This window comes from Anabrus simplex, chromosome 1, assembly GCF_040414725.1.
Source record: "Anabrus simplex isolate iqAnaSimp1 chromosome 1, ASM4041472v1, whole genome shotgun sequence".
In the NCBI taxonomy this organism is placed as follows: domain Eukaryota; kingdom Metazoa; phylum Arthropoda; class Insecta; order Orthoptera; family Tettigoniidae; genus Anabrus; species Anabrus simplex.
This window is the reverse complement of record NC_090265.1, coordinates 984,299,059-984,319,448: the sequence shown is the minus strand read 5'-3', so window position 1 is coordinate 984,319,448 and position 20,390 is coordinate 984,299,059. Positions and strand designations below refer to the sequence as shown.

The following is a 20,390-nucleotide window of genomic DNA, read 5'->3' as shown; positions in this document are numbered from 1 at the left end:
TGGGGACGAGGACACTGTAGCTGGCCGTGCCCAATGTACGGAATACTTCCAGCTCTCCACTTTCTCGCTTGTATTTGTTCCTTTTGTTGCACGTTGACCATTTTTTAAAATAGGCTATTTATATAATTTGGTCAAATATCATTGTTAGTTATTTTCATTTATGCAAATCTTTCGATCCTCCTTTTAGATCCATGCCAGTGGACTTAGCACTAACAGAGTTAAATCTTCACATCTTCATGTTTTTTGAAGTCACAATTCAGTATGAAGGTAAGAGCTTCCTCGACAGTATATAGTTTATCCGGTATTATGTAATACATTATAAGAATGCTTTAAAGCTACCCAGAGAAATGCCGACATGTTAGCAGTGAACAGCAACTAGACAGCAAAGTGAACTCACGACTGCTACAGCAGTCCACTGGCATCACTCTCTCCTCTAACTGCTACATAAGTCTACCAGAGTGAAAAGGTTAATATCTTTACTACCGAAATAAGTTGGTTATTCTTTACACAATAAATAATTTCTGTTTCCTATAATGTTGTTATAAAGAATGAAAATGGTGTCTATTTTTATAGATAACAATGCTAATACCTTATCATCAAGTTCTTTATAGCGCAACTGGATTCCGTCAATAAGTTGCAGCTCGAAGTCATCAAACTTGCGCCATGTTACCGTTATCCAAGAACTATTGGCTTCCGCAGCAGACAGGTTAGGTTGAACAGCAATAACAGGTGGGAGAGTTGTTGATGGTGCTGTAAAACATCATTACAACCAATCAGACATCATAGATGCTTAAGGCTATTCATCTGAAATTGCTTTACTGATTCTTTAATGTAGTAGTGTATGTTAAAATCTGCAACATTATTTTCTGTAGGAAAAAATATGTCTTGTATTAATAAGAATTTTCCCTTTAGTCAATGGCAAAATTTAAGCAAGTTCACTTCTTTGTATAAAAAAAAAAAAAAACTGCACCACAGCCCTGGCATACCATATGACCACCGCTCAGCCCAAAAACCTGAAGATAACAAGGTGCATTGTCAAAGCAAGAAATCCTTTTGGCTGTTATTCTTTATTTTATAGACCGAGGCTGTTATCCCACAATCAGATAGACATAGGTTAAGTGGACCTCAAATCGGAACTTGGTTTCAGGTAAAAATTTCTGACCTGGCTGGGAATCAAACCCACGGCCTCCTGGTAAGAGGCAGGCTCTGTATTCCAAGACTGAGAGTCCAGCTACTTATCCTAAGAAAGACTGAATGAGGTTTATATACTATTTAATATTCAGCTAGAATGAAATATATAAATAACAGGTAAATGCTAAAATGGCTGTTGAAATTATTTTCTTGTTATTCTGACTTATGACAATGCTACACACAAGAAACTATGAATGTTTGGAGTGAAGGATAATATTGTTTGTGCAAGAGATGCTGTAATTCTTTCTTATATGGCTCAAATGATTAACAAGGAATCTTCTGTCCAATAAAGAGTGAACATATCACTGCAATACAGTATGCTTATAAGTTATCAGCACAAATAAGTCAAAGTTCTCTGTTTTTCTACTGTTTCTTTTTCACACACTCGTGGAAGCATGGGTGAGATCTATGTCGCACATGTCAGTCAATCAATTAATCACTATTGATTGGCATTTAGGGCTGTTGTCCAGATGGCAGATTTCCTATTGATTATTTACCTAGTCTTTTTTTAAATGATTTCAGAGAAGTTAGAAATTTATCGAACTTCTCTCTTGGAAAATTATTCCAATTCCTAATTCCCCTCCTTATAAATGAATATTTGCCCCCCCTCCCCAATTTGTCCTCTTAAATTCCAAATTTATTTTCACATTATGATTCTTACTTTTAAAAACCCCAGTCAAGCACATTCACCTACTGAGTTATTCCATGCCATCCCTCCAATGGCAGCTCAGAATATTCTGTTTAGATAAGCTGTTTGTATTGTTACTCTCGAGTATTTCCAGCCCAAATACAGTAGTGTTGCTACAGTTGGATCTTTTTCAATTCTTTAATAAAGTAATCCTGGTAAGGGTCCCATAGATTTACGTGTTCTTACTACATTTCCTACATATCTCCATAACCATATGAAGAGATCTGTAACCTTTATTTACAATCCAGTTAATGTGATTATCCCAATCAAGATCTTTCCTTATAGTAACACCTAAGTACTTCATAGTGATCCCCATGAGGTACTTCCACTCCATCAACACAGTAATTAAAATAAGACTTCTTTTCCTCTTGGTGGAACATACAACCTGACTTTTCACCCCATTTACCATCATACCACTGTCTGCTGTCTATCTGACAACATTGTTGAGGTCTTTTTTTTTCTTTACAGTCATTCACAATCCAATAAATCTGCCTTGCAGAACTCCCCTCTTTAATATTACATGATCAGATATTGATTCACCTACTGTATTCTTTAAGATCTGTTTTCAAACAATTTAGTCATCCATTTAATCATTTTTTTTTGTCTAATCTAATAGCTCTCATTCTCACCAGTCGTCTCCCATGATCTACCCTAACAAAAGCCTTGCACAGGTCAATAGCGATGACATTCATTTGACCTCCTAAATCTAAAATATCTGTTGTATCTTGTTGGAATTCTACAGGTTTAACTTTACTGGAATAATCTTTCCTAAACCTGAACTGTCTTCTATCAAACCAGCAGGTAATTTTGCAAAATTGTCTACTATAATCAGAAAGCATGCTCTCCCATAGCTTCATGCAACACTCCAAGTTGAGTGGCTTGCTGGAGAAAACATTCACACTCTATCCAAAGGAGAAAATTGTACAGTTTTTATTCAAATTGCTTCTTTAACTTAAAGGCTGCCTGGCAGATAAAGCAGATCAAAGACAGTATTTTAAAGTTTTACATGCATTTTTACATAACCTACTTGATTGCCATGATCATTAAGACATCAGACCTACAGGGTCTAACAGTATGATTAGCCAGTTCTAGTCTTGTTGGTAGAAAAAATATGTCATCATCAGAATGTTGGCCAACAGGGTAAGAAAGGTGGTAGTATACAACTTATAATCAATAGATTGCATACCAAAAGTCTGGATTCAATTCCACACCTTTCCACAATGTTCATATGGAGTGAGGGCATATGACACTGTTGATGGTGATTTGTCGGATGGTGGCATTAAGCCTTGAGTGGGGAGATCTAGCTCAACACGGTAAAAAACAGGCCAATATTCATTCGATTGTTAAATATGCTACAAACGTTGTTGAAAAATTCTGCACATATCCCAGTATTGGCATGCTTCCGTATTGAACTAATTCTTTAAAATAACATTTTCTTAGGATTTCGCCAAAAGTGATCTTTGCTCCAATACGGCTGATGATGACCCCTAGATGGGTTGAAACTAGTACCGTGTAATTTATAATTTTGTGAATATATTTTAGTATTGAAAAGGTGGAAACGTTTACGTTGTTATTATTATTACTTCTATATTATTCTCAGTTCAATACGGACCAAAAACATGAAATTCATAACCATTAATGATAGATGGAATGAAATGATACTGGAGAGCGTTGCTGAAATGAAATATGACAGGGAAAACCGGAGTACCCAGAGAAAAACCTGCCCAGGCTCCGCTTTGTCCAGCACAAATCTCACATGGATTGACTGGGATTTGAACCACGGAATCCAGCGGTGAGAGGCCGGTGAGCTGTCGTCTGAGCCACGAAGGCCCTTTCCCTGCTTACTTTATATTCCTTAAAATCATAAAAATAATATGAGGATATGTGATATCTTGTGATGGGAGATGCAACCACCTCTCTCTATATCTAGAAATATTCCACTGCCACTATCTGCATGTATGTTTCAATATAAACATCTCAAAGTGTTACTTTTGAGCAAACAGCCTTGACATTAGAATATTTCCTGATGATCCTCTGTTGAATGTTTATAAACAGGATCTGTATTGTGAGTATTACTGTAGAAACTTGTTCTCAGTATGAAATACCATTGTACTGTATGTGTTGCTGCTATATTTTGTATAATGATAATGATAATAATGATAATAATAATAATGATAATGATAATAATGATATGACTTCCACCACTGTGTGCAGGCATTCTCATTTGATGCCATTTAGGCTGCTCCAGTGTCATTTCAATGTACTGCTTTACTATATGAGATGACAGAGAAATAGATCTCTGCTGGGTGATCAAAGGCAGAGTTTTAATTATTTTTGTCTGGTAAACACCAAATGTGTCACCAGAGATCTGGAGCCTGACACTCTTGCTGACCCGTACAAGGAAAAACTATTGTACTGAAACACACTATCCCACATTAGTATATGTCTTCAATATCATATGGTCTCTTAGTATCAGGTGTCCTTTTGGGGAAAAAGTTCCGTTATGAATATCCTTGGATTTACCGTTGAACTAAACCAGCCAATAGCCAGTCTGGGTGGATCAGACAATTCAGACGTTGGCCTTTTGACCCCAACTTGGCAGGTTCGAGCTTGGCTCAATCCAGTGGTATTTGAAGGTGCTCAAATACATCGACCTCATGTTGGAAGATTTACTGGAACATAAAAGAACTCCTGCGGGACCAAATCCTGGCACCTCGGCATCTCCAAAAATCGTAAAAGTAGTTAGTGGGACGTAAAGCAAATAACATTATTAACTAAACCAGCATAGTTTGTTGTTCCTTGCGTCTGCAGAAATGCATTAACCTGTATTTGCCTATAAGTACTGAATTATTAACTAGGACATGTTAATAGCAGGCCTTTAAGTTGTCCAAACTAAGTTTATATAGTTTTGAGAAAGAGAGTACCAGGTAGGAGGATGAAATAATGTGTAGCTCTTGTATATGTCCTTGGTAATGCTTGGTAATAGCCTGTTGTGATTGGAATTACGTCTGAACGTAGTTTAGAGTTATTGTTGTGTATTGTAGTATCTGTACTTAGTCTGAACATAGTTTAAAATTATTGTAGTGTATTATAGCATCTTATTAGAAATTAGTGTGTTTATTCTATTACTGAGAAATATTTGTGTAGTATAGTACCGTTTCTGTGGTATCTATAGTAGGTAACTCTCTTACTAAAGTTCTGTTGTTGTAATTAGGATAGACTTAACTGCAGTTAAGAATTGTGTAATTCTTGTGTATTATTCTCTGTTTCCAGTAATTAACAGCAATTTTCATCCTGTTAGCGTGTTGCAGGAATAAAAAATCGTACAATTTAGTATTGTAGTGTAGTAGTAGCAGCCTATATTAATTCATCATCAATCAATCAATCAATACTGATCTGCATTTAGGGCAGTCGCCCAGGTGGCAGATTCCCTATCTGTTGCTTTCCTAGCCTTTTCCGAAATGATTTCAAAGAAATTGGAAATTTATTGAACATCTCCCTTGGTAAGTTATTCCAGTCCCTAACTCCCCTTCCTATAAATGAATATTTGCCCCAGTTTGTCCTCTTGAATTCCAACTTTATCTTCATATCGTGATCTTTCCTACTTTTATAAACGCCATTCAAACCTATTCGTCTACTAATGTCATTCCACGCCATCTCTCCGCTGACAGCTCGGAACATACCACTTAGTCGAGCAGCTCTTCTTCTTTCTCTCAATTCTTCCCAACCCAAACATTGCAACATTTTTGTAACGCTACTCTTTTGTCGGAAATCACCCAGAACAAATCGAGCTGCTTTTCTTTGGATTTTTTCCAGTTCTTGAATCAGGTAATCCTGGTGAGGGTCCCATACACTGGAACCATACTCTAGTTGGGGTCTTACCAGAGACTTATATGCACTCTCCTTTACATCCTTACTAAACCCCTAAACACCCTCATAACCATGTGTAGAGATCGGTACCCTTTATTTACAATCCCATTTATGTGATTACCCCAATGAAGATCTTTCCTTATATTAACACCTAGATACTTACAATGATCCCCAAAAGGAATTTTCACCCCATCAACGCAGTAATTAAAACTGAGAGGACTTTTCCTATTTGTGAAACTCACAACCTGACTTTTAGCCCCGTTTATCAACATACCATTGCCTGCTGTCCATCTCACAACATTTTCGAGGTCACGTTGCAGTTGCTCACAATCTTGTAACTTATTTATCACTCTATAGAGAATAACATCATCCGCAAAAAGCCTTACCTCCGATTCCACTCCTTTACTCATATCATTTATATATATAAGAAAACATAAAGGTCCGATAACACTGCCCTGAGGAACTCCCCTCTCAACTATTACAGGGTCAGACAAAGCTTCACCTACTCTAACTCTCTGAGATCTATTTTCTAGAAATATAGCAACCCATTCAGTCACTCTTTTGTCTAGTCCAATTGGACTCATTTTTGCCAGTAGTCTCCCATGATCCACCCTATCAAATGCTTTAGACATGTCAATCGCGATACAGTCCATTTGACCTCCAGAATCCAAGATATCTGCTATATCTTGCTGGAATCCTACAAGTTGAGCTTCAGTGGAATAACCTTTCCTAAAACCGAATTGCCTTCTATCGAACCAGTTATTAATTTCACAAACATGTCTAATATAATCAGAAAGAATGCCTTCCCAAAGCTTACATACAATGCATGTTAAACTTACTGGCCTGTAATTTTCAGCTTTATGTCTATCACCCTTTCCTTTATACACAGGGGCTACTATAGCAACTCTCCATTCATCTGGTATAGCTCCTTCGACCAAACAATAATCAAATAAGTACTTCAGATATGGTACTACATTCCAACCCATTGTCTTTAGTATATCCCCAGAAATCTGATCAATTCCAGCCGCTTTTCTAGTTTTCAACTTTTGTATCTTATTGTAAATGTCATTGTTATCATATGTAAATTTTATTACTTCTTCGGCCTTAGTCTCTTCCTCTATCTCGACATTATCCTTGTAACCAACAATCTTTACATACTGCTGACTGAATACTTCTGCCTTTTGAAGATCCTCACATACACACTCCCCTTGTTCATTAACTATTCCTGGAATGTCCTTCTTGGAACCTGTTTCTGCCTTAAAATACCTATACATACCCTTCCATTTTTCACTAAAATTTGTATGACTGCCAATTATGCTTGCCATCATGTTATCCTTAGCTGCCTTCTTTGCTAGATTCAATTTTCTAGTAAGTTCCTTCAATTTCTCCTTACTTCCACAGCCATTTCTAACTCTATTTCTTTCCAGTCTGCACCTCCTTCTTAGTCTCTTTATTTCTCTATTATAATAAGGTGGGTCTTTACCATTCCTTACCACCCTTAAAGGTACAAACCTGTTTTCGCATTCCTCAACAATTTCTTTAAACCCATCCCAGAGTCTGTTTACATTTTTATTTACCGTTTTCCACCGATCATAGTTACTTTTTAGAAACAGCCTCATACCTGCTTTATCAGCCATATGGTACTGCCTAACAGTCCTACTTTTAAGACCTTCTTTTCTATCGCATTTATTTTTAACTACCACAAAAACAGCTTCATGATCACTAATACCATCTATTACTTCAGTTTCCCTATAGAGCTCATCTGGTTTTATCAGCACCACATCCAGGATATTTTTCCCTCTGGTTGGTTCCATCACTTTCTGAATCAGCTGTCCTTCCCATATTAACTTATTTGCCATTTGTTGGTCATGCTTCCTGTCATTCACATTTCCTTCCCAATTTACATCTGGCAAATTCAGATCTCCCGCTACAATCACATTTCTTTCCATGTCGTTTCCCACATAGCTGACTATCCTATCAAATAATTCCGAATCCGCATCAGTGCTACCCTTTCCCGATCTGTACACTCCAAATATATCAAGTTGCCTATTATCTTTAGAAATGAGCCTTACACCTAGAATTTCATGTGTCACATCTTTAACTTTTTCGTAGCTTACAAATTCTTCTTTCACCAGAATGAAAACTCCTCCTCCCACCTTTCCTATCCTATCTCTACGATACACACTCCAGTGCCGTGAGAAAATTTCTGCATCCGTTATATCATTTCTCAGCCATGATTCAACTCCTATTACAATATCTGGTAAATATATATCTATTAAATTACTTAATTCTATTCCTTTCTTTACAATACTTCTACAGTTCAGCACTAACAATTTTATGTCATCCCTACTTGATTTCCAGTTCCCTGTTCCCTTATCACCGCTCCCTAGGCCATCCCGTTTCCCTGAATGTACCTCCCTATTACCCTTCCAAACAAATTTCCTAACTTATACGTACCACTGCGGTTTAAATGAAGGCCATCCGAGCGCAGATCCCTATCTCCTACCCACCCATTAGGATCTAGAAATTTCACTCCCAGTTTCCCACATACCCACTCCATAGTCTCATTTAAATCCCCAATCACCCTCCAGTCAGTATCCCTCCTACACAGTATTCCACTAATAACAATCTCCGCTTTCTTAAACTTCACCCGTGCTGCATTTACCAGATCCCACACATCTCCAACTATGTTGGTACTTATATCAGCTTGCCTTACGTTGTTGGTACCAACGTGAAACACTACCACCTTCTCCTTCCCCTCCTCCCTCTCTTCTACTTTCCTCAACATCTGCCTCAACCTAATTCCTGGATAACATTCTAGCCTGGTTCCCTTTCCTCCACACACTTTCCCCACGTGTCTAACGATGGAATCCCCCATGACCAGAGCCTCAACCCTACCCACCTCATTTGATCCCCTCCCCTCCTGGTCAGCCCTATCTTTCCTGATAGCTGCAGAAGCTACTTCCTCCTCCCTTTTCTCCTTCCCATGACCCTGTTCCACCTGTCTTTTCCTATCCTCTACTCTACATTTCCCTTTCCTACCTTTTCCCTTCCTCCTACTTCCATGCATCTCAGCAACAGTTCCCTGTCCCTCATCTTCCCTCTGTTGTTCTACCTCGAGTGACTCGTACCGATTTCGCACAGACACCTGTCCTGAATTCTGATCCTGAATAGAGCCCTTGGCCTGCAATCTCCTTCCCCTTAGAACATTAGACCACCTGTCTTCTACAACTCCTCCCTTTCCTTCCCCTCCCTCTTGTACACCTACTGTAACCTGTACATTGTTTGAGGGAGTCCTATCTTCCTTCCTGTCTTTTGTGAGAATCCTAATTATCTCCCTCAAACTTTCCAACTCCTCCCTCATACCCCTCAATGCCTCACCACACCCACAATAAGTACACTAGCGCTCCTTAGCCATTCTTTACGGGGGGAAAATTATAAATTAAAAAAATAAAGTAACTTATTTGCAAAAAAAATAAATGAACGGAGGGATATATTGTCTGGGATAGTACACAACAATAAGGTAATTAATATACGACTACACTACAATACTACTTAGTCGTGCTCTATATTTTTTTTTTATCCTACAACCCCTAACAGGATAAAAACTGCTGTTAATTACTGAATATCGAAAGTAATACACAAGAACTACACAATTCCAAACTGCAATTAAGCCTATCCTAATTTCAACAATATTTTAGTAAGAGTTTCTACGGATACCTCTACTACACCAGTACTACACAAATATTTTACAATAATAAAATAAGCACACTAAATTCTAATAGGATATTACTCGTATACTACTGTACAGTACACTACAGTAATTTTTAAACTACTTTCAGACGTATCCTAATTACGATATCGGTACCGTACCGTATGTCACTACTAAGCACAACAGAAATGAAATTTGCAAGAACTACTGTACTCAAAGATTACCAACGAAGCTAAATGCTTAGACAAATTATTATTAGTATTAGGGGCTAATAGATACACACGAAAGATAACACACGAATATAGCAGGCAAGATACGGCACTATCTAAATGTACCGTACTGTATCTACACTACAATGTATCTACACTATACTGCGTTTGGTTAAATGCTTAAGTATGAAAAGGATTGCCGTACACAAAGAAAAACACGAATATAACTGGCAAGATACTATCTAATATATTATACCTTATCTTCACTACAATTCTACTGAAATGTGGTTATGTGATTATTACAGCTGGTGGATTACTATTATTTTCCCTACTCCACGGGACGGAGAAAATAAAAAGTGTCCCTAATTAGGCCTACTGAAAAATACGAGGTTGTCTACAATAATTTCTCAAAAATTTCTGTCAAAACTACTACTACTATTACTCCAGGGACTTGAACTGCAATTACTGGGATATATGAACTTTATTATTATTAGCTAACCGCTCATAAATACTGAAAGATCGAGGAAGCGAAATATAAATTACGGATACTAACTACCTACTCAGAAGTACAAATGAATGGAATACAAGGTCAGCTGATTTTTATTTATATTTACTTGACTACACTACACCCTTTGTTCACGACTGTAGCCAACAATGCAATATTTGAATATGAGGAGCGACAATAATCAATAACAATACAACGACTGTTAACTATTACGGTGTAATCTCTTTAACTTCTTTTTAAATGGAAGTTTAATTACTGTCATGTGATCTTTGTGAACTAACCTAGACAATATTTCTTTCCTTTCATTTTTATTTTGCACAGAATAAGTTATCTTATTTCTCCTTTTCTTTTCATTATTTAGAAAAAAAAATGGCTAAGCAGTGTGAATGTAGGAACTGTGGGTGTGGCCAGGCATTAAGGAGTATGAGGGAGGAGTTGGAGAGCTTGAGGGAGATAATTAGGATTCTCTCAGAGGACAGAAAGGAAAGTAGGCCTCCAAACAATGTACAGAATACAGTAAGTGTAATAGAGGGATGGGAAGGAAAGGGGGATTTGTAGAAGACAGGTGGTCTAATGTTCTAAAGGGAAGGAGATTACAGGCTAAGGGCTTCATTCAGGATCCAAATTCAGGACATGTGTCGGTGAGAAATCGGTACGAGTCACTGCAGGTAGAACAACCAAGGGAAGAGGAGGAACAGGGCACTGTTGCCGAGAAATGTGGAAGTAGGAGAAAGGGAAGAGGTAGGAAAGGGAAATGTGGAGTAGTGGATAGGAAAATACAAGTGGAACAGGGTCATGGGATAGAGAAAAGGGAGGAGAAAGTAGCTTCTGCAGCTGTCAGGAAAGATAGGACTGACCAGGAGAGGAGGGGGTCAAATGAGGTGGGTAGGGTTGAGGCTCTGGTCATGGAGGATTCTATCGTTAGATATGTCGGGAAAGTGTGTGGAGGAGAGGGTACCAGGGTAGGGTGTTATCCAGAAATTAGGTTAAAGCAGATGTTGAGGAAAGTAGAAGGAGGAGGGAAAGGAGAAGGTGGTAGTGTTTCACGTTGGCACTAACAACGTAAGACAAGCAGGTATAAGTACCAACATAGTCGGGGATGTGTGGGATCTGGTAAATGCAGTATGGATGAAGTTTAAGGAAGCAGAGATTGTTATCAGAGGAATACTGTGTAGGAGGGATACTGACTGGAGGGTGATTGGGGATTTAAATGAGACTATGGAGTGGGTATGTGGGGAAACTGGGAGTGAGATTTCTAGATCCTAATGGGTGGGTAGGAGACAGGGATCTGCGCTCAGATGGCCTTCACTTAAACTGCAGTGGTACATATAAGTTAGGAAATTTGTTTAGAAGGGTTATAGGGAGGTACATTCAGGGAAACAGGGTGGCTGAGGGAGCTGTGTTAAGGGAACAGGGCACTGGAAATCAAGTAGGGATGACATAAAACTGTTAGTGCTCAACTGTACAAGTATTGTAAAGAAAGGAATAGAATTAAGTAATTTAATAGATATATACTTACCAGATATTGTAATAGGAGTTGAATCACGGCTGAGAAATGATATAATGGATGCAGAAATTTTCTCACGGAACTGGAGGGTGTATTGTAGAGATAGGATAGGAATGGTAGGAGGGGGAGTACTCATTCTTGTGAAAGAAGAATTTGTAAGCTACGAAAAAGTTAAAGATGACAAACACGAAATTTTAGGGGTAAGGCTAATCTCTAAAGATCATAGGCAACTTGATGTCTTTGGAGTGTACAGACGAGGAAAGGGTAGCGCAGATGCTGATTCAGAATTATTTGATAAGATAATCAGCTATGTGGGAAACGATAAGGAAAGGAACGTGATTGTAGCGGGTGATATCAATTTACCAAATGTCAATTGGGAAGGTGATGCGAACAACAGGAAGTATGGCCAACAAATGGCAAATAAGTTAATATGGGAAGGGCACCTGATTCAGAAAGTGATGGAACCAACTAGAGGGAAGAATATTCTGGATGTGGTGCTGGTAAAACCAGATGAGCTCTATAGAGAAACCAAAGTAATAGATGGTATTAGTGTTCACAAAGCTATTTTTGTGGTAATTAAAAATAAATGTGAAAGAAAGGAAGAGATTAAAATTAAGACTATTAGGCAGTACCATATGGCTGATAAAACAGGCATGAGGGAGTTTTTTTTTTTTTTTTTTTTTTTTTTTGCTAGGGGCTTTACGTCGCACCGACACAGATAGGTCTTATGGCGACGAAGAGGGAGTTTTTAATAAATAACTATCATCATGGAAAACGGTAAAAAAAAAAAAAAAAAAAAAAAAAAAAAAAAAAAAAAAAAAAAAAAAAAAAAAAAAAAGTAAACAGACTCTGGGATGGGTTTAAAGCAATTGTTGAGGAATGTGAAAATAGGTTTGTACCTTTAAAGGTGGTAAGGAATGGTAAAGATCCACTATATTCTAACAGGGAAGTAAAGAGACTAAGAAGGAGGTGCAGGTTGGAAAGAAATGGAAATGGCTGTGGAAGTGAGGAGAATTTGAAGGAACTTACTAGGAAATTGAATCTAGCAAAGTAGTCAGCTAAGGATAACATGATGGCAAGCATAACTGGTGGCCATACAAATTTTAGTGAAAAATGGAAGAGTATGTATAAGTACTTTAAGGCAGAAACAGGTTCCAAGAAGGACATTCCAGGAATCATTAATGAACAAGGGGAGTGTGTATACAAGGATCTTCAAAAGGCAGAAGTATTCAGTCAGCAGTATGTAAAGATTGTTGGTTACAAGGATAATGTCCAGATAGAGGAGGTGACTAATACTAAAGAAGTATTAAAATTTACCTATGACAGGAATGACATTTACAGTAAGATACAAAAGTTGAAAACTAGAAAAGCAGCTGCAATTGATAAGGTTTCAGGGGATATACTAAAGACAATGGGTTGGGATATAGTACCATATCTGAAGTACTTGTTTGATTATTGTTTGCGTGAAGGAACTTTACCAAATGAATAGAGAGTTGCTATAGTAGCCCCTATATATAATATATAAAGGAAAGGGTGATAGACATAAAGCTGAAAATTACAGGCCAGTCATTGTATGTAAGCTTTGGGAAAGCATTCTTTCTGATTATATAAGACATGTTTGCAAAATTAATAATTGGTTTGATAGAAGGCAGTTTGGGGTTAGGAAAGGTTATTCCACTGAAGCCCAACTTGTAGGATTCCAGCAAGATATAGCAGATATCCTGGATTCAGGAGGTCAATTGGACTGTATCACGATTGACCTGTCTAAGGCATTTGATAGCTTAGATCATGGGAGACTACTGGTAAAAATGAGTACAATTGGACTTGACAAAAGAGTGACTGAATGGGTGGCTCTGTTTCTAGAAAATATAACTCAGAATTAGAGTAGGCGAAGCTTGATCTGTCTCTGTAATAATTAACAGGGGAATTCCTCAAGGCAGTATTATTGGATCTTTATGTTTTCTTATATATATCAATGATATGTGTAAAGAAGTAGAATCAGAGATAAGGCCTTTTGCAGATGATGTTAGTCTGTACAGAGTAACAAATAAGTTACAAGATTGTGAGCAACTGCAAAATGACCTCGTTAATGTTGTGAGATGGACAGTAGGCAATGGTATGATGATAAACGGGGATAAAAGTCAGGTTGTGAGTTTCACAAATAGGAAAAGTCCTCTCAGTTTTAATTACTGCGTTGATGGGGTGAAAGTTACCTTTGAGGATCATTGAAAATACCTAGGTATTAATATAAGGAAAGATCTTCGTTGGGGTAATCACATAAATGGGATTGTAAATAAAGGGTACAGATCTCTGCACATGGTTATGAGGGTATTTAGGGGTTTAGTAAGGATGTAAAGGAGAGAGCATATTTGTCTCTGGTGAGACCCCAACTAGAGTATGGTTCCAGTGTATGGGACCCTCACCAGGATTGATTCAAGAACTGGAAAAAAAATCCAAAGAAAAGCAGCTCGATTTGTACTGGGCGATTTCCGACAAAAGAGTAGCATTACAAAAATGTTGCAAAGTTTGGGCTGGGAAGACTTGGCAGAAAGGAGATGAGCTGTTCGACTAAGTGATATGTTCTGAGCTGTCAGTGGAGAGATGGCGTGGAAGAACATCAGTAGATGAATAAGTTTGGGTGGTTTCTTTAAAAGTAGGAAAGATCACAATATGAAGATAAACTTGGAATTCAAGAGGACAAATTGGGGCAAATATTCGTTTATAGGAAGGGGAGTTAGAGATTGGAATAACTTACCAAGGGAGATGTTCAATAAATTTCCAATTTCTTTGCAATCATTTAAGAAAAGGCTAGGAAGACAACAGATAGGGAATCTGCCACCTGGGCGATTGCCCTAAATGCAGATCAGTAGTGATTGATTGATTGATTGATTGATTGATTGATTGATTGATTGATTGGTTGACAAAACTCTCACCATACACTGCTCGTCAGAACTGTTTTCCTCTAAAATTATTGATGATGACAGCCATTTTAAGGGGCCCAACATCTGGGTCTCAAATTATCCTGGTGAGCAAGTCCTTTATTATCTTCTTTTTTTTTTTTTAAAAGAAGGTTGACATACCTGGTAGTGTCCTGACTGCCACTACTGAACTGCTGGGAGAATTATGAAGGTCTCGGAGGATCACAGTGATCTTGATCCTGTACTCAGTATCAGGCTGTAAGCCTCCAAGAGAGAATTCCAGCTGAGGAGTAGCAATGAGGTCCTTAGGAGGAGCTAGTACTTGCTGTTCCCATGTTGAGATGTCATTGTTCCTGTGAAACAATGATTTATTGAGCTTATTCAAGCTGAAAATGGAGATAACTTATTTACTTTGAGTCAGTTCATGATGATGATGATGATGATCAGCTGCTTAGGAATTCCTCAGATATTATCAGAAAATACACAACATAACACAGTATAACACTATATTTGAATACTGATTTGTAAATTGAGGTTACCACTGAAGGACTTGGATAATGAGTGGTGCAGAATTTATATACATATAAAGGATTACATCACTTACTGCTTATCACTTGTGTATCTAAGTTCCACTCGTCCGTGCAGACCCACAAGTACTGGAGGTACAGAAAACACAAGGCGTACTGTGTGAGGATCCAGAGGTATCAAGGTCTGGATCACAACTTCATCTGGAAAAATACACTCTTATTCAAAACTTTCTGATTCATGCTGTAAAAATCTGAATGACTGTTCACTTATCTGGCAAGCATTCAGTCAGCTACAATGGATTGAAAAAGAAGCTAAATTCTAATAACATTTTACTAGTGAAGATAATTTATATTAGGAAAAGGGACAAAATCACCCCTGTCAAATGATCCCAAATGTTATGAAAAGCTGAAAATGAAAAGAACATAACATGCCAAGTACAATATTCGATCTATATTGGTGAAGCATTTTTTCAGTGTTTGAATATAAGATAAGAGAAATCTTACACCTGCAATACCCACTATATATTGACCATTAAAGCTAGATAATTATCCAAAAAATTGAGTTCATTAAATGAAATTAATGGACTTGTTACATGCATAAAATCTGAAGCATGGCATATCTGCATCTATTGCTTTGTAATGATATGGGTAAGAAAAGCTAAACAGAAGGATACTTACCTGGTTGGTGACCATTATGTATATGAGGAAGCTGAGAAAATCCAGTGGGAAGTGATGTAATGCCGAATTCTGTAGAAAAACAGAAATAAGCATTGTAAACACACATTTATAATTTGTTAAAATTTGTGTGACATTCATAGTATTTTAACTTTTGGTGACTATAAAGAGGTCATGCATATTAAATTATTTAGGAGAATAGATCAACAGAGGTGCAACTTGTACACAATTACTTTAATTTAATTCTAGAGGATTTTATCATTCTGTAATGGAGTCTGGCATTAAATGTTATCATTTAACAGTGTCCATTAAGAAAAAATTAATCCTTTGCTTTCATTAAAATTATAATGGTGCCACAGTTGCTTGAATTTGCACTGATGATGCTTGGGGTTCTCTCAGGTTATCTGAATGGGACTACAATCCTTCCATACTGTTGTGGTGTGCCTTCATTTGAGGACTATACCCATACACATTGTATTATAACTACATGTCATCCAACACATGTTACTTCAGTTCTTAGAGATAACCCAGTCTCACAGATTCCAACACTTTGTTGATATCATCAAGACATGTGGGATAAGGGATTACTTCACTTCATACACAACAAATCAACAAAGCGGTGCTGTGCTTTGCATACTGGAGGTGGTTCAATTGTGGCCATTCATGTGAGAAGTGATATATCAATAATACAGTTAGCCTGAAACTAGTATTATTCATGTAACTCCATGGCACCATTCTGTAACTCCAAAATCAACACAAATGACTGGTTCTTTATTGGTATTGCAATTTTCATTTTGAGTAATGTAATTTGCATAGTTAATTTTCATGAATGAATGAATTAATTAATTAATCCAGGAACAGCGATGAGTTTAGCTGTTAATAATGTTTGACAGTTAACTATTTCTATAAGTCAATATTTTGTATCTCTTCTTCACATTGGTTTTTCATGCTACATTCTTGAAATATGTCTACCATCCACCACCAGAACAAACATTTTTAATATGAGCTATAAATAAAACAAATTACTTTAATAATTTCTGTTCCCTGGAAAAGAAGCCTCTGGTCATTAAAGCTGTAATAAGTATAGATGGATGAACAATTCAAGAAACTCTTCCTTCTACATTTCCTCCTCATACTAAAAATCATGGGTACAAGCCATGGACCATCTGGCAAATGTGGGTAGCAAATGAGTTAACTTCTTGATAAATATTATTTCAGCCATATTCTAAGACCCTATTAAGTCCACAGTTTTAAGCTAAATATTTCTTTCTTTCTTTCTTTCCTACATTTTGTGAGAATTTGGAATGCCTGTCTCAGATAATAAAACTTGTAAAGGACAATATTAAGATGATGAAAGGAATGCATTCACCAAGATTGTTAGCATTCATGTTATGTAACTCTCCTCGCAAGGGTCAATTTGCTTTGGCGTCATTTCAGCTAATGTCGCAACACTCTATACACATGTTCTCAGTACTGATGTTGATCATTACTCCCATTTTGACGTGTTCAAGTTGATAACAGCACCACCAGTGCCTTCAAACTGGTGTTTGCAGGTGGTAGTACTGCCTTTGCTGGCAGGAACTAGTGTTTACAGTGCACTATGTCTTTTGGTATAGGCTAGAGCAATTTTGTTACTTTCATAGATCTGTCTCTGTCTTATCCTTGGCTTTGAAAGTATGAAAGTGACTGAGGTATGAGCGATGCTAGTAATGCCAATCCTTATGCAGTCAGTCCCTGCTATGAACGGTGTGAAAATGTTGCTCATAGAGTCAGTTGGTGTATGCATTTCAGTGGGCTTGGCAGACTGATATGTAATAGCAACTCTGGCTCGGTGAGGAAAGCAACGAGAAACTACCTCACTCCTCATTTCCCTAGTACGCCTCTTCAGTGATGCCTAGGCCATCTATGACAGCTGATGGCAGAGCTATTGAGGATCCTACCAGCGGAATCGCTGACAGACTGAACATACATACAGTACTGGAAAGGTCTGACCTTGAGTGATACAGTACAAAGCATGTCACTCGCCTCAGCCTTCTCAGTTGCAGGGGAGTAGTGAGGAAGGAGGTTATGTTCGCTGTACCCAACATGGATCTCAAGTTGCAGCAATGTGCTTCAATTAAATTTTGTGTTCTCCTGGACAAAACTCCAACACAAACAGTGGAAATGTTGCAGCAAGCTTATAGAAATGAAGCTATGGGAAAGATGCAAATTTTTTAGTGGCACAAATGCTTTAAGGAGGGTAAAACTGATCCTGAGGATGCTCCATGCCCCGGATGACCCTCAACTTCGAAAACCGACATCAAAGTGAACACTATTGATGTCATGTTGCGAGAAGACCGCCATTTAACCATTTTTTTTTTTTTTTTGCTATGGGCTTTACGTCGCACCGACACAGATAGGTCTTATGGCGACGATGGGATAGGAAAGGCCTAGGAGTTGGAAGGAAGCGGCCGTGGCCTTAATTAAGGTACAGCCCCAGCATTTGCCTGGTGTGAAAATGGGAAACCACGGAAAACCATTTTCAGGGCTGCCGATAGTGGGATTCGAACCTACTATCTCCCGGATGCAAGCTCACAGCCGCGCGCCTCTACGCGCACGGCCAACTCGCCCGCATTTAACCATTGAACAGATTGCTAGAATGATAAACATCTCCTATGGATCAGCCGAAGACATTATACACAATGTTCTAGGGCTTAAAAAATTTTCAGTGAAATGGGTGCCACGTGCGATGAACGATGAACAGAAGGCTCACCGTGTGATGGCAAGTCAAGAATGGAAAGGGAAACTTTGGCGGGAACCAGACTTTTTGGGCAGGGTTATCATATGTGACAAGTCCTGGTTCCATCATTATGACTCAGAGATAAAATTAAAGCTTTTTCTTCGACCTCCCCAAGAATGGCACTCCTAACAGTTAAAGTAGAGAATAAAACATACACATTGATAAATGTCCATGTCCCAACGAATGACAAAAATTACAAATAAAAGGAAGAAACAGAAAAAGTTTGGGAAGAATTGGACCAGTTGATATCAGGTATCTCTGATACACATATTAAAATTTTACTTGGTGACTTTAATGCTAAAATAGGAAAAGAAAAACGATTTCGTACAGTAGAGGGTAAATGGCCAGCGCATAAATTTACAAATAAAAATTGTAAAAGATTAATTGATCTTTGTATAGATCATGGATTAATTTTGGAATCTACAAGGTTTAAAAGAAGACCACACAAACTAATGACTTGGAAATGCCCTAATATTAAATTGGGGGAGTTCCAGATTGACCATGTGGCCATGGACAAGAATAATCACAACAAAATTTATAATGTGAAAGTACTGCGTGGGGTAGACATAGATTCAGATCACTATATTTCCAAGATTAAAATAAAATTAATGCCAAAGGAGAAGAACAAAATATCCAAATCCAATAGGAGGAAGTATGACCCTAGTTGTTTAATTAATAATAAACTGTATTTTGAAAGATCTAAAACTCCTCTAAGCGACAATTTGGGGATGGTAATTGAAAAATTAAAAACCATAGCTGAAGAAATTGCTCCTGTTAAAAAACGAAAGAAACATGCTTGGTGGAATGTGGAGTGTGACACAGCGATTCAAAACAGGCACAAAGCATGGATGAATGATCAACAAAAGAGAACAGAAAAGTCCCGTGAAGAACTGAATAATTCTAGAAAACAAACAGCCAAAGAAATCAGAAGGGTTAAGAGAAATTATCACAAAGAATCATTAAACGCTATAGATGAAGCATTCATACAACATAAGACGAGGGATTTTTATAAAACGTTTCAACAATACCAATCAAACTATACTTCACCAACACTTATGATAAGAAATACAAATGGAAAACTGGCACATAGTAACCAAGATAATGCAGGAATTTTAGCTCAATACTTTCAAGAATTACTTAATAGTGAAGAACCAACACAATACCCAGAGTATGACCTTCCTTCAAAAAATAAAACACCATTAGAAAAGGTTATACCACCAGATTACAACAAAGTGTTGAAAGCCATTGATTCACTTAAAAATTACAAAGCTTCAGGGGAGAATCAACTAACTGCAGAAATATGGAAGAATGCTAATACACAAACCATTCAGAATTTACATAAATACCTCATAGACATTTGGAATACTGAAAAAATGCCCAAAGAGTGGAATATGGTGATAATACACCCTTTACATAAAAAAGGTAATAGATCAGATCCCAACAATCATCGGGGGATATCATTGCTGGATATCACTTACAAAATTTTTTCAAAGTTATTATACATGAGAATTCAAGAACAACTTGACTGTGAACTAGGAGAATACCAGGGAAGCTTTCATCCAGGGAGAAGTTGTCCAGATCAAATTATTAGTTTAAAGTGGATTATGAAGCATCACAGGGTTAGAAACAAAAAGTTAGTTATCACTTTTGTTGATTTTAAAAAGGCCTATGATAGTATCCATCGTGAGTCATTACTGAATATCCTAAAAGAATTTGGTTTACATCCAAAACTTATTCGCTTTATTGGAATTACCCTTAAGAACACTAAATCTAAAGTCAGATTTAGAAATAAACTCTCAAAGCCATTTG

At 37.5% G+C, this 20,390-nt stretch overlaps 1 protein-coding gene across 2 annotated transcripts in view; it reads right to left on the bottom strand.

The window, feature by feature from the left end:
• The window catches only part of sas (stranded at second), a 404,352-nt gene that overhangs the window by 36,422 nt on the left and 347,540 nt on the right, over positions 1-20,390 (bottom strand). For both annotated transcript variants that reach the window (XM_067136827.2, XM_067136826.2), the window contains exons 7-10: positions 15,806-15,874; positions 15,205-15,328; positions 14,763-14,953; positions 590-750 (exon numbers count right to left, since the gene is read on the bottom strand). In XM_067136827.2, coding sequence (XP_066992928.1) covers positions 590-750; positions 14,763-14,953; positions 15,205-15,328; positions 15,806-15,874 — 545 coding nt within the window. The remainder of the gene's footprint in view (positions 1-589; positions 751-14,762; positions 14,954-15,204; positions 15,329-15,805; positions 15,875-20,390) is intronic.